The sequence below is a fragment of the Hippocampus guttulatus genome, chromosome 2 (genome assembly GCF_054856545.1).
Source record: "Hippocampus guttulatus isolate MCC_2025c chromosome 2, RoL_Hgut_1.0, whole genome shotgun sequence".
Taxonomy (NCBI): domain Eukaryota; kingdom Metazoa; phylum Chordata; class Actinopteri; order Syngnathiformes; family Syngnathidae; genus Hippocampus; species Hippocampus guttulatus.
Window position 1 is genome coordinate 31,804,418 of NC_141262.1, and position 16,515 is coordinate 31,820,932.

The 16,515-nt window shown below is 42.7% G+C and overlaps 1 protein-coding gene across 2 annotated transcripts in view; it reads right to left on the reverse strand.

Moving 5' to 3' along the window:
- The window catches only part of nlgn3a (neuroligin 3a), a 195,625-nt gene that overhangs the window by 63,435 nt on the left and 115,675 nt on the right, over positions 1-16,515 (reverse strand). For both annotated transcript variants that reach the window (XM_086105721.1, XM_086105720.1), the window contains one exon: positions 1,670-1,855. In XM_086105721.1, the coding sequence (XP_085961847.1) occupies positions 1,670-1,855 (186 nt within the window). The remainder of the gene's footprint in view (positions 1-1,669; positions 1,856-16,515) is intronic.

Sequence of the window (16,515 nt, forward strand, 5' to 3'; positions counted from 1 at the left end):
GCCACCTGAAAGCAGGTGTGCTTATGCCATTGTATAATTTATTTGACAATGGATTTTCACTTCAGCTTCATCGCTGCATTCCAGATGCCTCCTATTCTTGTTGACTGTGTTGTCTTGGAAATAAGAACATCCTGCCAATCGTGGCTAAAGCACAACAAAATGATAGGATTACAAAATGTATGTGTATGGAAGAAGAATACATTTATTTTATCTTACAAACCTTTAATACAGGAACTTGGTGAAAATGCAGGGATAAATGCTGTTTTCAAATTGATTGCCATTGGATAAAGTGCAGCAAGTCCTGGCTTCCTAGTTCTAATTTCCAAATGCCTTTTGAGTTTTTCTTGGCTTTTTTTCCTCCTTCAGTACCACATACAGTACCATTCACGGGAGACAACAAACTTGATAATATCCCATTTACTAGGAGGCAGGAGATCGTTTCACTGGCAGTATAATAACATGTAAAATGAAGCGTAGCATTATAGAGTTGGAATAAAAGCAGCTTTAATGGTAAAAGTTGAATTCAGAAGCAGTCCTCACCATCTCATGAAATTGCGGCAATTATTAATATTTCAATGCAAATTGGAGTGCGGCAAACATATCGCCAATTCTGAGTATTTTGGGGGAAATAAAAGGACAGTGTTTACATGCATTTGATGCAAAAAAAAGTCACCCTCGTCTAGTATCAAGAAAACGGGCGGGAAGAGTTATTTATTTAATGCAATCTATCTACTACAGTGTATGCCATGTCCACTTTAAGCAGCTTTTGCTGCCAACCATGCATGTCCAAAAGACCTTGTTACTGGTTGCTTTACGAGCAGAGTAAATGTGTGTATGGATGTCAAATGTGAAGATTTCTCATTTAGACTATCAACCAGCACATAAACATTGCTTTACAGCAGAATGCCTGCAAAACAACTACATCAACAGGATGAGTAAATATGTGAGCGGAGGTAATAATTCAAGGTAAAGAATGATGCAGTTACTGCGCATCTCTGCAGGGTGTAGCAAGAAGTTGACATTCACGGATGGATCCCACAGCGGTGGCTCGTTAAAGTAAGCCGAAGCCAGAATTTCCTTTCTAATTCAATGATGCATTAGCATGTCTATGAGGGATGCTTTTGCAAGTCCAGGTTAAGCACACATGCTGCACTTAGTATAAAGTACATACCCAACAAAACTAGTATATCATCATTATGAGAGCATTAAGGAAGATTGAGGATAAACATTCCCTATAAATAGGAGTGGTTTTGTTTGTGTGTGTGTGTGTGTGTGTGTGTGAACAAGATTAACAAGATGCACTTTGGAAGAGCCGTTCAGTCCTGCTAAGTGAGACTCACACACACACACAAATTATACCCGCAGGTTCATTTCTGACATCTCAAAAGAGGGGAGGGGAACGGGGCTTGTCGAAGCAAAAACAGCCACGCATCACAAGATCCACATGTGGAATTTCCCCGTGGTATTGAACAACAGAATAAATGAAATGCAAACACCTGCTCCATCCAACATTTGTTATGCTGTAGCTTACATTACTCAATGACTGGCATTCTGCCTTTGCCAGATTTTAATACCAAGAAGCTTTACACACCAGCAGACAGGAAGGCGCGCCACAGCGGCATCACAACCCCCTGATCCCCACCCCAATTTTTTACAGCCCCGTATGTACCTTCAGAGTGGTGGGAAAGGGTTAGCAGGCTAACGCAGGAAGCTCCAATGCCAGAACCGAACACAGTGATGCGGTTGGAGTCTCCTCCGAAGAAGCCGATGTTCTCGCTGATCCACCTTAAAGCCTGGATCTGATCCAGCAGCCCATAGTTCCCTTTAGCAGCTTGGTCCCCGGTACTGAGGAAGCCTGAAACACATGCAAATGAAGAGATTTGAGACGCATACAGAGTAGAGACATTGTTCAACTGTTATGGTGAGTGCTAAAATAGGCCTTTGTTGACTGGGATGTTTGGGACTTGCATGAAATATGGTCCATGTACCATATGGACCAGAATATTGGGATACGTGGTGATTTGGCCTCCTATAAAAACTCTGAACTCTACCAATGCTTTTGCCCTGGTAGATTCAACAAAGTCGTCAAACACGCATACTAATGTTAGCATACCTCAGTTTTCAGTTGTGTAGTATTGTACCACGTCCCCCATTTTTGCTGCAATGCCAAATCAAATTAAAGAACAGAGGTGTCATCACTTAACCATCTGAAACCCTTTTGACACATTAAAGGTCACACGACCTTACCACAGTTGCATGCAAATCTTTGCTCAACCAACCATATTGCTCCTTTTGAGTTTGGCGTTGATCAACAGTTAAAACCTTGCCGGTCCGTTCAATCGGATGTGGGCCGCTTCCTATTTCGGTCACAATGTGCATCTTTGTCAACTATCACCATCTTTTTGTGGATTAATAAAAAGTTATCAAATGTAACATTGTATGGGAGCGTCAAAAAGCGATCCAGGCATAGTTCATATGGCATCAATGCACACACAACCATCCTCATGTGTGGTCGTGCACGGACAAATTGGTACAGATCTGAGTCATTAATGGCCCTCCGAAGGAAACCATAAGTACCACACGGCCCGTAACATAACTTTAATTTGTTACATTCTGCTGTTGTGTGTCGCGATACTTTTGTCCATATAGTGCATTGGCTATGAGCCTGTGTCTTCAATGTGAAAGGCAATCTGCTAACCATCACGGCAGCTGACAGCGATGGTGAAATCATGACTGATTCGATGACAAGCTTCTTGGTAAAATAGGATTGTGTGAGGACGACATGCCATCTGCAATCTTATGGGAAATCAATGCCATGTCACCCTGGGTGAACACCCATCATCTGATATATCGATCAGCCTGGATGAAAACATTATGGATCACGGCAGAAAAAGGGAGCAATGGTCATATTTTGAAAAGGCAACTCGAGCATCTTTTCTCTTCATCTTAGGCATTCCTGACCATCAAAGCATTCCTCGCAGGTTCTATCCAATGGACGTTCCCACTGTGTCATCTGCTAAATGATACCTGATTTGGACGATGACTCTCTCCGGGGCCTATGAGACCTCATACTGAATTATTGCAGAGCCCTCTCCCAGCGGCTCTCATGAGCCTGAGCTCTGCTGAATGATGGATAATCGAGAGCCAAGGGAGAAGTTCAAAGGCAGGCACTCCCTAAAGTCCCGACGGTGGACTCAATGTCCATCAAACCAGAGAACATGCATGCGAGGCGACAACTCGGAGACGTGTGGACACAAAGGAGTGCCCCTCCCTCCAAGGACTGCTAAACACATCACAGGCAGTGAATGTGGCGGTGGGTTGCATACCCTTCAGCATTTCACTGCTTTGTTGCTATTTCATGGTCGATGCCTCTATGTAATGATGAGGACTGTTATTAAACCCTGTGGGATGAAAGAGAAGCACTTTTAAAGAGATCGCTTGCTTGGAAAAAAAAATAAATCTGTGTTTGTGACTCAAGTTAGACACAGTAATGATCAAACACAGATTAGAAAGCTGCTGCTCCGGACTCATTAGCTGTTTACGCTATGCCCAAAGAGTGTTTGTCCTCACGACCTTTTATATTTCCTCCTTGTGTGAATCCACCATGACAGACAGCCTACCCCGCCTTCAACATCACACCTGCCATACCTCCGCCCGCCAGTTGGACACGACTGGGTGTCATCGGAAAAGCCGATTCTGATCATGGAAAGGGTGAAGAGGAAGTGACACAGGCAGCAAAGCAGGAGACAAATGGATCAACAGATGGTCTCCTTCAGACGCATCCCTGAGGATGACTGAGCAGCGTGGCACATGCAGAGAAAGGGAGGGAGCGCCAAGGAGACAGGCGGAGGAATAGAAACAGACAGGCAGAGGAGAGGAGAGGGGAGGACTCCATTTGAAGAGCTTTTCATTCACTTCTCTCACCGCTCCTCCTCGTGAGCCATCGCCACGAAAGGGCAACAGACTTGTACTACCTTCTCCTGGGTGCTGGTGAGAGAGACTTCCCTATCCTGAGAATAAAATTTATTTAGGTCACCATGTGTCCGTGAGCTTCTGAAATACAGCAGATGGACTTAGGTATCGAGATACACTCTCTGTGAAATATGTTAATCAATGGTTGGCGTGGCCAGATATTTGAAGGAGCGCTCCCACTAGGCCAATTCGATCATACTGTGCCTTTGTGTGATTGCACCTCCTCCTGTTGTTCACTGGTCCACACTTACACTGCCTCCTGCACTCCTTCATGCTTCAGTACATTTGTGTATCATCGCTACATGATCAAACATTGGATCTTTCCTGATTTCTTGGCTGATTTCAAGTTGTTCTGTTTACACAGTGAGTGTGAGTGCAACCAATTTGGTCGCCTTGTACGTTATAATTTCTCAACGGTGTGACGGTGACAAGATTTTCAAAAACGAAAGGGGTTGCATTGGTGCAACCGGCTGTTCGGCGGCAGGGACAGGTAATCATCTACTTGCTATTATTGCCTAAAAAGACAGAGAGCTATTTTTTGCGGAGTGAATTAATAAAACGGTGGTGTTGAATGTGATGCAGTTGAAAATCTGGTTGCACCCAACTTTTGTGCTGGTGCACCCAATGAAAAAGTCCAGGGCAACAAGTTAGTCTGGACCCCTGTATAACATGTTCAGGGAGGGTGCCCATGCATGAGTAATTACAGGATGGAATTAGTATTTTAGTTTTAATGATTATTTTGTCTTATTTTATTTCTTTTCTGCAACGTGGTGGTTACCATCAAATATTCAGAGTCAAGGGGAGCTGCTGCCCATCCCCCAGCAGACTTTGAGAAAAAGCTAGGCTACACCCTGGACTGGTTGCAAGGCAATCGTAGGGCACATACTGTTTGGACATACAACCATACAGCATACAGTACATGCTCAGATTCACAATGTGAGTGGAAACTGAACCGGCAAGAGGAACAACAGCATGATCACAGGAACAGGTTGGGCACCTGTGTATGTGAAACTAGTCAAACAAACGTAATACTTCCAAATTTGTGTAAACACATAGGAGAAGGCACTTGTCTGTCTCTGAGGTGAAGTAACCAAGGTCCAGAAAGGCATGGATCGGATGACATTGTCTCAAATGGCCTCACATCTGTGCCTCAATGGTCCAAAATCTGGTGTGATATCCCCAGAAGATTTTATATCTGCAAAAGTGGAGGCCAACATCATATTTTCCTCAATTTTCACTGTCACACGTGTGAGTGAGTGTAAAGCACATTTGGCCCGAGTAGTTTAAGCAATGATTATCTATTCCGCCGTGTTCCTAAATGAAAAACAAAAGCCAAAATGATCCCATTGGAACTTAAAAAAAGTCATTATAATTCATTAAAGTATGACAAAATATGATCAATCAGAATTGCATATCCATCTGGCAGGATTAACGCTGTCCAATGCTCGCTTCAGTGGGGACTCTCTGTTTCACCAGCCTGATGCTACTGCATTTAGAAATATTTATAAATACATGTGGCCATTAAAATGTAGAGAGGTGGAATCCACTATCTGAGGCAACAGGACAAGCTGCAGGCACCATTGTAAAAATAATTATTGTATACCTGTTGGCGATGGTTTAATTGGAAAGGTGCCAGAGAATATTTTCTTTGGGAAGCAATTAAGATAGCAATGCAATTGTTTTTATGCTTGGCTGTACAGTAGCTATTTTTAAACAGATACACAATTATTGTCTGCCGTGTGTTGCCATTGTCTGGCCCTTAAGCATTATCAGCTGTGTATCCCATTCTGCTTTTCTAGACTTAAGTCAAAACGTACATATCAGCAATCAATTTCACCCTAAAAAGATGGCTCGGGAGGCTCACCTTTTGAATCCTTTACTGGCTTTGAAATAAACTTCAAGAAACATTTTCTGCAGCTCTCACGAGACACTGTGATTTGCTTGTTTTTGGAGATACCAGCAGAGAGGTACCAGTGATGACAAAGATTACGACCATCATCGAGCCATACAAGTATGTACGACATGGGAAAGCTGTGCGAGCGTTGTAGTCCAATAACTCATCCATGGATAACTGCAGTGGATGTCTTTGGATTTAACGGTGGTCATTGTCACATTTGTTTATGTAGCCCCTGAGCAGTAATGGTAAAATGACACATTGTCCATACCGTTATAAATCTTTGTTTGATGGCAGTGGGCTGAAACCCAAACAGATGAATTCATTATTACATTTAAAAGAGAACAATTATTCTTGAAATCAACAATACAGTGCTGTATAATCATACTGTAGCTGATGGTTGACAGAATATATTTTATTCTTTACAAAAGGAGAAAAAAAACATGTTTTTAGGGTAGAGCAGGTTTACAACTGATTCTTGGTTAAAAACAAAACAAAACAAAACAAAACCTTGTCCTGCAGCTTCAGCTTAAATGGTTTTGTTTTGACATGAGAAAGGTGCATAGCCTGAAGTTGAACTGCCCTAGAAAGATCATATAAATAAACTTCATTTCTGTCAGACCTGGTTAATAATTCACACTAAAGTCCAGAATTCATGTCCACTAATAGACTAATTGAAACTGTTCCGCGCACTTGTCTTATTGGCATCCTTAGTTTAAGGCCATGCGAGTGAATCACTGGCAATATGCTTACAAACACACACACACACACACAAAAAAAGGTGGCAGATTACATAGCCCAACCTCTGTTTGTCAGAGATGGATGAGAGATTCGATTCATGTTTCTTATTTACCATAAACAAACAGCATGGATCAACATCAGTCTCTCTGCTCTCAGCCTCAGCACGTCGGAGCATGTCTGAACCGATAACAGGATGATCTTGTGACGGGACCAATGTCTCATGCTGCTCTATGATATTTTCTTGCAGTGGCACGATCATGGTCACGGATTGAGCCCTGATCTCAGCCCTAGAAGCACATCTGAGCTTTGACCGGGTCCCAGCCCGGCCAGCACACACCTGTCACATTGCATTGTGCTTGTCGGGGAACGACGACGTGTACAGTTTCACATGCACCGTGAGGGTCGATTAAGGTGGGCAGTGCGGCCTCGCTAAGGCGCCACAGTATCATATCATGCCACTGGCGTACCATATGGAGCAGCTTTCCATTCACATTTCATCTCCTAGAAAAGTTTCTTTTTGCAAGCGTGCCGCCGCATAATGCATTTCGTGCCGTAATCTTTTATCAATAAACCGGCTCCACCATCTCAATATAAACACGATGTCTCTTTCTCCCTCCTGAGCGGCGGCAGTGATTTCCTTTACCCTTTCCTCGCCACGTAGATATTGCTCTATTGATTATGATTTAAATGTCTGTTTCCATATGGTGAGCTATAACTCACTCTGGAGCGGAAAGAGGTGATGATAATGATCGCTCCAACCCCGGACATCTCTCTTAGCCTGATCTCCTGGATAATGGAATGTGTGTGTGAAGTCATGGCGGAGGGTGAGGAGGGGGCCGAGATGGGTGAGGCGGAGGGCAAAAGTATTTTATTGAGCTGTAGAGTGAGCTTACACAGGAAAAGATGGAGGGAGCTGATAGGGAGGAAGAGAATAAAAGAGAAGAAGAGGTTGGGGGAAAACAGTGATGATGTAAAGGAAGGCAAGTGTTGTAGCTTTTAGTGCGATTCATTCCATTTTCTTTTGCCTTTTTCCACGTCTTTCTGCCTCTCATCCTCCATCTCTTTGGGGGTGCTCGTTAACAAGGCTGTCTGTGTCCAAACTCTTCCTCTGTACTCCAACCCTTGTCTCCCTCTCGCGCTCTCCCTCTCTCTGTCCCCCCTCCCTCCACCTCTGGGGAAATAAAGGCCCACACAGTCACAGCCTTGACAGCCTCCCTTAAGAATCCCACATTACAAAAGAGCTCCAACTCTCCCCCTCACACCCAGCCAGGCCTGAGCTGAATGGGAGCCTCTGGGGTGTGGATGGGAAGCAGAGGAGGGAAGGGGCCACATAAAGGGTCTGTGTGTCAAGCTAACGACAAGCAAGATCAGAAATCCAGTGGCACATTATTCACATAGAGAGTCATCTTTTAGGAACCCCCATCTTTTCATTTTAGGGCTGGTGAAGGTTCAGGTTTTATGAAATGAGTGTGAGGGAAGGGGCCTGAATGAAGGTGACTGCCACTCGGATCAGCTCCTGTTTACAGCTCCATACCCAACGGCACGGCTGGAGTCAGATCATACTGATCTGAGCGCAGAGGAAGGAGAGAGAAGGGCATGCAAGCACAAGGAAGCCTCTTTACGGCTTCCTGAACACTGAAGGCCATTTACATAACATCACCGTCTTTTTTGCCAGTGAAAGAGAAAGTAGTTGGAAAGAGGGAGCCACCCGGTCTTAAATTAGAATGACATATGAGTAAAAGTGGTTAAAGCTATATTATTTCATCAGATAAAACTGCACAGACCAATTCATTGTCTGTCCTTACCAAATGATCATGCTCACTTTTGATTGACACTGTCATTACACGGCACAAGAAAAAACTGCCCTGCGTCTTACTGAGCAAGTGTGCATCGTTGCCAGTGGAAACCAATAATAAAACGAACACCTCTCTGACACTGTCAAACAAAACCGACCCTGAGATTTGTTTTAAAAGCCAAATGTTTGATGCAGCTCAAATACTGGACCTCATTTATAGTCCAGGTATATCCAATGTTGTGGCTAATTCAGTTTTACTGGCCTTTATTTGTGGCGGTTAGCTTTTCACTTCAAATAGTATCGCAGGAAAATCAGCTGGAAGGAGACATGCAAACATTAACAACCAAATGGTACTGCATAACTAACGCTGGAAAAGACCCCCCCCCCCCCCCCACACACACACACACCACCCGAGCTGCTGGCACACATGGCACGCAAACTAGTTTGATTGTGCCATTTGTCCCAGCGATCATGCCACGCAACCCCGGAGACTATGAACACTAGGCCTAAAAGAAAAGTTTGCTTATACTGTTCTGAATAAGACCCACTGATGTGTTCATGCCAAATGCTTCTGTAACCAGTCAATTTTTAATTTTGCAGCGCTTGACCCCCCCCCGGCTAAGCATCTTCTTACAAGCATTTTCCCTACTACCTCACACTTTCTACATGCTTTGAGCACAGACAGTTACTTGTCAAAGACAGTCAAATGCTTTTACATTGAGGAGAATCTCACAGCTGGTGCGGAGGCGGGCCTGCACATACCCGCCAAGGGAGAGAAAAAGACCGCTGTTGAAGAGGCACAACTGCGAGGTGAAGCAGCTTTTTGGTTCCACTTGGAAGAAAACGGCTCATTGGGAGACGTTTCACAATTTGCCCACTCCCTTTTTGAGAGGGTTCTTTTTGTCAATATCTTTTTTTTTTTTTTTATGTCCTCCGTGTAACAGAGCAACATTGCCTCTGTGTGTGTGTTTAGTTCAAAAGCCTGGCATGGAAAAGGTGCAAGTCTGACCGATGAGGTTGGGTGGTGAGAAGGTTTAACTAATTCAGTCTGATACCGCAGGAGAGATCAGAGCAAGAAAAGTCATTATTTAAAAGATCTTCAAAGCCCCAGCTCCTCCTCCCAACAGGTTGTTGCACTTCTTATTCACACAGACCATAAGGAGCTTAGTATTGTGTGATGCTTATCGGAACTTAGCAAGAAGTTGACTCTCCTGTAGCTGAACTTACAGTATGTAAATTACTTTTCCCAGATGTCTCCTTTTTATTGCTCAGTTTAAAAAATAAATTCCAATGTGTATTGTAGATCAGAGGCCCATTATGTGAACAATATTTCCTCGCCATTTAGCACAGCACCTTGAAATTAGTCTTGTTATTTGTCTTCTGAAAGCTAGCTCAACAATAAAGCTTGGCTACAGGAATGGGCACAGTGTTGATTTGTCTCCAAATTAGTTGAAGGGGTGCTGATTTATTCTGCATACTGTTTAAGGACACCAATAACGCTGCTCTCAAAGTAGCAGCACAGGTAAAAGAATTAAAAAAAATAATATAATAAACATTCTCAAGAAAGGTGCATGCCCTAAGTTCATTCATTTCAAATGAAATGTATCCATCTTCGAATAAACTGCATTTTCCTCGATTTTTTCTGTTTTGTTCTTTTTTTGTGCCTAATCACGCATGACCTACTTTGAAGTCTGTCATGAGTTCGCTTTTCCCGACTATATAGATTAGAACAACAACTGAGCACCTTTGTTCACATTGGCGGTTATCCGGCAATTACAATTTACTAGCAAGCTAAACTTACACCTTATAAAATGTATCTTTTCTAGATGACACAATATGCAGAAGAGTTCAGTGTCATTTTTTTTAAAAACCCATATTTTGTGTTGTTCAGGCTACTGTAACTTGTTTCAATGTTAAGCACAGTGTGGACCATAAAGATCAAAATGTTTAAAAATGCAAGATCAACCAGCATCTTGGAATTGATTGTGTGCAATCTGACAAGTTCCAGTATAATACGCTTCCGTTTTGACTGACACTATTACAGCGGTATCAATTTCACTACGTGTGGATTATAGAGGTGTCCCCTCATATATCGTCACATCTGAGAAGAGAGGCAGAAGCCACCGCCTTTCATATCCATGGGACACTCTGACCTCACTAAAAAAAGTAATAAAGTAGAATTACGACCTCTCTGACGGCGTCAACTAAAACTATAAATTCACGAGCTTCGTAAAGATAGAATTAATGGTGCCTCTTCTGTGTTGGATTGATTACATCGTGCGGGGACATTTAATGAAATGGTAAGCAAGTGTATAAAATCTGAACAAGCCCAACAAAGAGCAGGTAGTCCATGTGTGCGTGCGTGTGTATGTGTCTGTGTGTGTACGAGAGACTTTGGGCCACCAAGCTCCGGCCATCTGTGTATGCTGGTAAATAAGGGTGCCATCGCATATAAGCGACCAGGATGGCATCCAACACTGTTTGTTTGCATTGGTGCATGTGTGTCGCCGTGGCAGTGAAAGGGTATGAGGGTGGGTATTCAATACCGTGAGGGAAGCATAGATATTAATCACTTGGAGGAGCATAGCTGTGTGCTGCCGGGCGTAGATGGATGGGGTGTGAGTACAGTGATGTCATCCTGACAAATGGACCGGCCGTGCTGGTGGAGACTTGCACGTCGCCTCTCATTTCAATTAGTTCTTCATACAGCAACACACCTGACGCACAATTGTGCAGGTTACACACGTGGAGAATATGTGCACATTGGCAACAAACCTGGGTTAGAATAGTTTGGGATTTTTCATTACAGTTATTTTTTTTCTCATTTTGACAATTTTTTTCAATTCAGTTCATTTAAATTTGGTTTTGTTTAAAAAATGCTTTCTCGTGGTTGAATTTTGTTGTTTTTTTTTTTTTTTAATATGTGGAGTATTTGTCAAGTGCAAGATTAAAAAAAGGTCACTCTTGTGTTGGAATTATAGTCAGTTATAGAATTGTACGATCTAATGTCAGTTGTTTTCCGTTTTCTTAAAAGCATTTTCGTTTTTAGCATATTTCATCAACATTTTTAAATGTTGTTTTTCGTTAATTACTTTACGTTTTAGTTCACTACAATAAACTTGTCTGACCCCCAAGCACGACCCACCTCCAACCTTCCCCTCTGGTACCCTAACCATGCACAGCGATCTTGCCACACACCCTCATCTGTAAGGCTTCCGTTTTAGCTCCTTTAATCTCACTAAACTGTGACAGCACTTTTTCTTTCACTCTCATCAGCTACTCTCAAGAGAGTCTTCCCATTCTATTAAAAAAAAAAAGAAAGAAAGAAAGAAAGAAATCTTCGCTACAACCTAGCGAAAGCAGGAGCAAAGTCTCGGTGTGTTTACAAACTACCAGGCAATGGCTGTGAATGTCCCACATTATCAATTTGATGAAGTGCTGGAATGACGGCAGCGGGAGCCGACATTTGAGCCAGTGGTAATAGCACATATTTACTGTGAAATACGGTGCAAGATCCATAGCTGCCATCACGCTGAATGAACACAAAACTCAGGTTTAAAAAGGTCGAAGTACCTCTCTGGCCAGTTCCACAAACCTTGACACTATCAAATAACAGAGTCAGGCCTGAATTTGCAGTGTCACCTACAAAAGAAGCTCTTTCCATAGGTATGCTGCAGCAAAGCAGAGGTGCTAAACCTCATTTCAATCCCTGGCTCTCTCGTCTGAACTTTAACATCAGCTGGTGTAAATACATGTTGGACTTTCCTCCTCACGGTCAATCAAAATCTGAACTTTCTGGAGTTCAACTTCCCCGCTCACTCTTCTTTTAATGACTACTGTGACCCTCTCCCTCTTCACTGTACAAGAGGAGCAATTTAGGAGAAGACGGCGCAGGCTGGGCAAATTGTGGCTGAACTTTGCTACGACAGGGAAGACTGGAGTATTCCTCCAGAGATTTGATCACAGTCTCTTGGGGCCTCAGCTCCACTTCCAATTGAGCATTAGTGGTTGGTAGCTCCCCATCCGCCTGTGAAGCCATCAGGAGATTAAGACCAACTCCTTTGACTTTAGATAGGTGATGGAAGGCCAAAGCTTTAATTTAGCATCTAGCACATTAAATGGTAAGTAATACGCACGAGGGTCATTCAAAAAAGGCCTGATGCTTGATATTTGTTTTGTGGTAACACACTGACATGTGACATATGAAACAACAAATGAATGATGGCACTGAATTTCTTGTGATGGTGTTTGGTCCCAGTGGCCCTTGTACATCCAATCCTGCTGACTTTGGCCCCATGGCTCCTGATCTCAAGCCAACAGTCTCAAACTTGGGTCTCAAATTGAACAGTGGTTTAAAATTGGACCGGCAAGTTGGTACATTTGTTAAATCCATCTTTTTTTTCATTCAAGACAGCTGGCTATTGTCTAGCTTCTCTTTTCTCAACAACAATAATTTATGCCTTTGTCACATCTCAGCTTGATTACTGCAATGCACTTTTTTTTTGGCTGACTTTTGAAGTCAGCCAATCCTCCCCTCCAGTTGGTCCAAAATGGTGCTGTTCGTCTCTTGACTGGCACTCGAAAAAGGGAGCACAAAACTCCCCGTCCCATCATTGGCTCCATGTACATTTTAGAGTTCTTTTTAAGATTCTATTACTTGTTTTTGCACATCTATAAATAGTCTCGCCACACCTCACCTGGTTGGTGCCTCAGGTCTGCAGACCAGATGCTATTAGAGGTGTCGAGGAGCGAGCCTTTCCTCTTGTCGGGCCCTCTCTTTGGAATGACCTCCGGCTAAACATGAGGCAAGGCTCATCACTGCCCATCTTTCAAACTCTTCTTAAAACTGGGGTTAAGCAGCTTACTAAGAATACTTAGCGACAAATAGGTTTTTTTTTATATAGCGAGTAGAGGGGCACGGTTGTCGACTGGTTAGCACGTCGGGCCTCATAGTGCAGAGGTGCAGGGTTGCATTTCGGCTCCGGCCTTCCTGAGTGGAATTTGCATGTTCTCCCCGTGTCTCGCACATTCCAAAAACATGCATGGCAGGTTAACTGAACATGCTAAATTGTCCCTCGGTGTGAATGTGAGTAGTTCGTTCATCTATGTGTGCCCTGCGATTGGCTGGCAACCAGTTCAGCGTGGGATCGGCTCCAGCACGCCCGCGACCCTTGTGAGGATCAGCGTATTCAAAAATGAATGGATGGATGGATGGATGGATATGATGAGTGTGTCAGTTGGAGGGAAAAATTATGTTGTACAAACTAAAACCTCACAATGGGATCATGCGTAGAATGGATTTACTTTACAGTGCGGGTGTGCTTGGCAAGCTTGGCCTTACATATTCCTTTGTTGTTGAAACGGTGCTGTTCCTGCACCCAGAGAACAGGGAAGGCATGAAAAATTAATGAAAGGCCTTTGAAATTGTGTGAACGATTACCATAACACTTTAACAGAAGGGGGAACGCGACTGTTGCCTATTGGTGAGTGCAACACAATGTGCATGCGGCATTGTACTCATGTCTTACAAAGATGTCTTTTTTTTTTCTACCTCGCCTCCAATTGATATTGAAGTCCTGTTTCCAGCAGAGGTCTTAACTGTCAAATAGCTTGGCTCGATTCCTTTTTCATTTCCCTGCGACACTCTCCCTTTTAATCTAGCCAACTGAAAAAAAAAGTTTAAAAAAAAACTTGGTTCCAACAACAACAACAACAATAAAAAACGTTAGATCTTGCTTTCTGTTTTATCTCAGCTTTCCGGCAGTCCCCAGAGATGTTGGTCGCCTGTGTGCGTCCTCAGCGCTTTGGCGACAGGAGGTTGTGGCAGCCCTCGGTTTGTTTGTCTTCCTTGCATCTCCTCATTGGCCTGAAATCTGCCTGACACCTCGGCAGCAATGCTCAAGCCCCACAGTTAGATATATCGCGAGATAAAATGTCAGCCAGGTGTTGTGCCCCACACCCGAAAGGTTGGCCAGACCCCATACAGACTGCAGAATAGGATGGAGGGACGAACAAGGTTCGCCCCCTCCCACCTCTCCGACCTAATTCACCAATACACACCTTCCCGCAACCTCCGCTCCTCAAACACAAACCTCCTCGCCATCCCCGTGACCAAGCTCAAAAACTGGGGCGACCGAGCCTTCTCTGTCACTGCCCCCACCCTCTGGAACGCTCTACCACAACACATCTGCAACCGTACTGACCTCCAATCCTTCAAAACATCTCTTAAAACTCACCTGTTCCGAAATGCTATTAACACCTTTTAATCTCTTTTACCTATTTTTGCTTTGTTTTGTTCATCTAAATGTGTTTTTTTGTAAATCATGTATGATGGCTTTAAGTGTACATTTTTATACTGTGTTTTAAACTCTTGTAAAGTGTCTTTGAGTATGATGAAACGTGCTTTCAAAATAAATGTATTATTATTATTATTATTAAAGTAGTCAGCAACCTATGTTGCTTAGTGCCTGCATTTTAGCACGTCATGAATCTGTTTTTAACCTATGGAGCCATTTCCAGAAAGAATTTTGTAGAAGTAGAATCGACATTTTTACGACTTATCTAGCCTTTTTTTTTCTGATTAAATCTTCTTCAGCAAACAAGAAATCATATTTCACAACATAAGCAGGTGATATAATTAAAGTATCTTTTTATTGTAAAATGTATACTGTAATGTAATCTAAGTTAACAGAATACCCTTTTATAATCATAGAACATGGCACTTAAATGGAAATGCATAATAGTAGATGAAGGCCTTGGTATGTTAATGCATTAAGTACACATAGTCTGATGTATGTTGAATTTCACTGAGTATCCGAAAAGCGTTTACCGGTATGTATTTTTTGAAAACTATTAAGACTAAGCTAACCAATTCTAAATTATGGAAAACCGTTTTTTTTTTTAAGTCAAAAGAGTCCAGCATGCTTGCCATGAGTGGACTCGCTATTGTTGAGGAGTGTGTCTCCACAGGATTTGAATATGTAAACTTTCTCCGAAAATGCTTGAGTAAAATCAGGAATTATTTTTCAACAATGAAAGATATGGTACATCTTATTGAGGTGAGGTCCAAGCAGCAGCAACATCTCAATTTTAACTTGTTGATAGGCTGTTATGTCAGCACTTCCAAACCGACAACCGGTCATCGAGTGTTGGTGAGCGACTCTTTCACACTGAGCAAGTGTAGTGTGAAAAGGGCATAAGACATTTTAATGCAGTATGAAATGATGAACATCTGCACCCAGATGTATAGTCATTGCATAACTCCACGTAATTAATCAATGAAAAAGTGGTACGCATCCTAAATTCAGAGTAAGTTGTCCGCGTTTTATTTTGGCCTTAAATTCTTGATTGCAGATTGACTGTTCAGCCTTTCGCAAAATGAACGTGTTTTCTTGAAAAATTATCTGTCACTGGCATAATAGATTTATTATTTATGTGTATCAAATGTACTTGTGGTGTTGGTTACTTGGTATCGGTGCCAGGGTGTAGTCACGAGTTGAGTAAGAAAAGAGAAAAAATGTGGAATCGAACATCCCTACCGGTAATCTACATTTATTTATTAAACTGAATTGTTCATTCCGCATTCCAGTTCATTCCTCCAAAACTGACTCGTCTCACACCACCAGCAGTCCTGTGAACATTCTAGGACCTCCTCAGGTGTCAGATGTGAGATCAAAAAGCACCAGGTCTAAGGCATCAGGTTAAAATACATCAGCCAGAAAAATGTTTTTGGATCAGACTTTTTGGCAAAACAGCATCAGGAAAACAAGTCTTAGGGATGATAGCATCGTCCATCAGACAGCACGGCTCCAGACAAAACCAAATAGTATCAGTTGAAACCTTCTTGAAAAGTAACAGAAATTACATGGTCAGAAGGTAACAATGTTGCCACAATTTAGGGGACACTGTGTTGTGTCTACTTGACACACTGTCTTTCTTCAATTATTTTTTGGTTTATTCCCTGATGGTCAATGTTGCGTGTGACCGAGCCAGCTGTGGTACCTGAGACTCAGAAGGTTATTCTTTCAGCTTCCCTAACGAGGCTGGAGTGGAAAAGTCGACTTGTCCTCTCTCAGCCAAGCATGATTGTGTTTGCCACTGTCAGGTCTGGTTA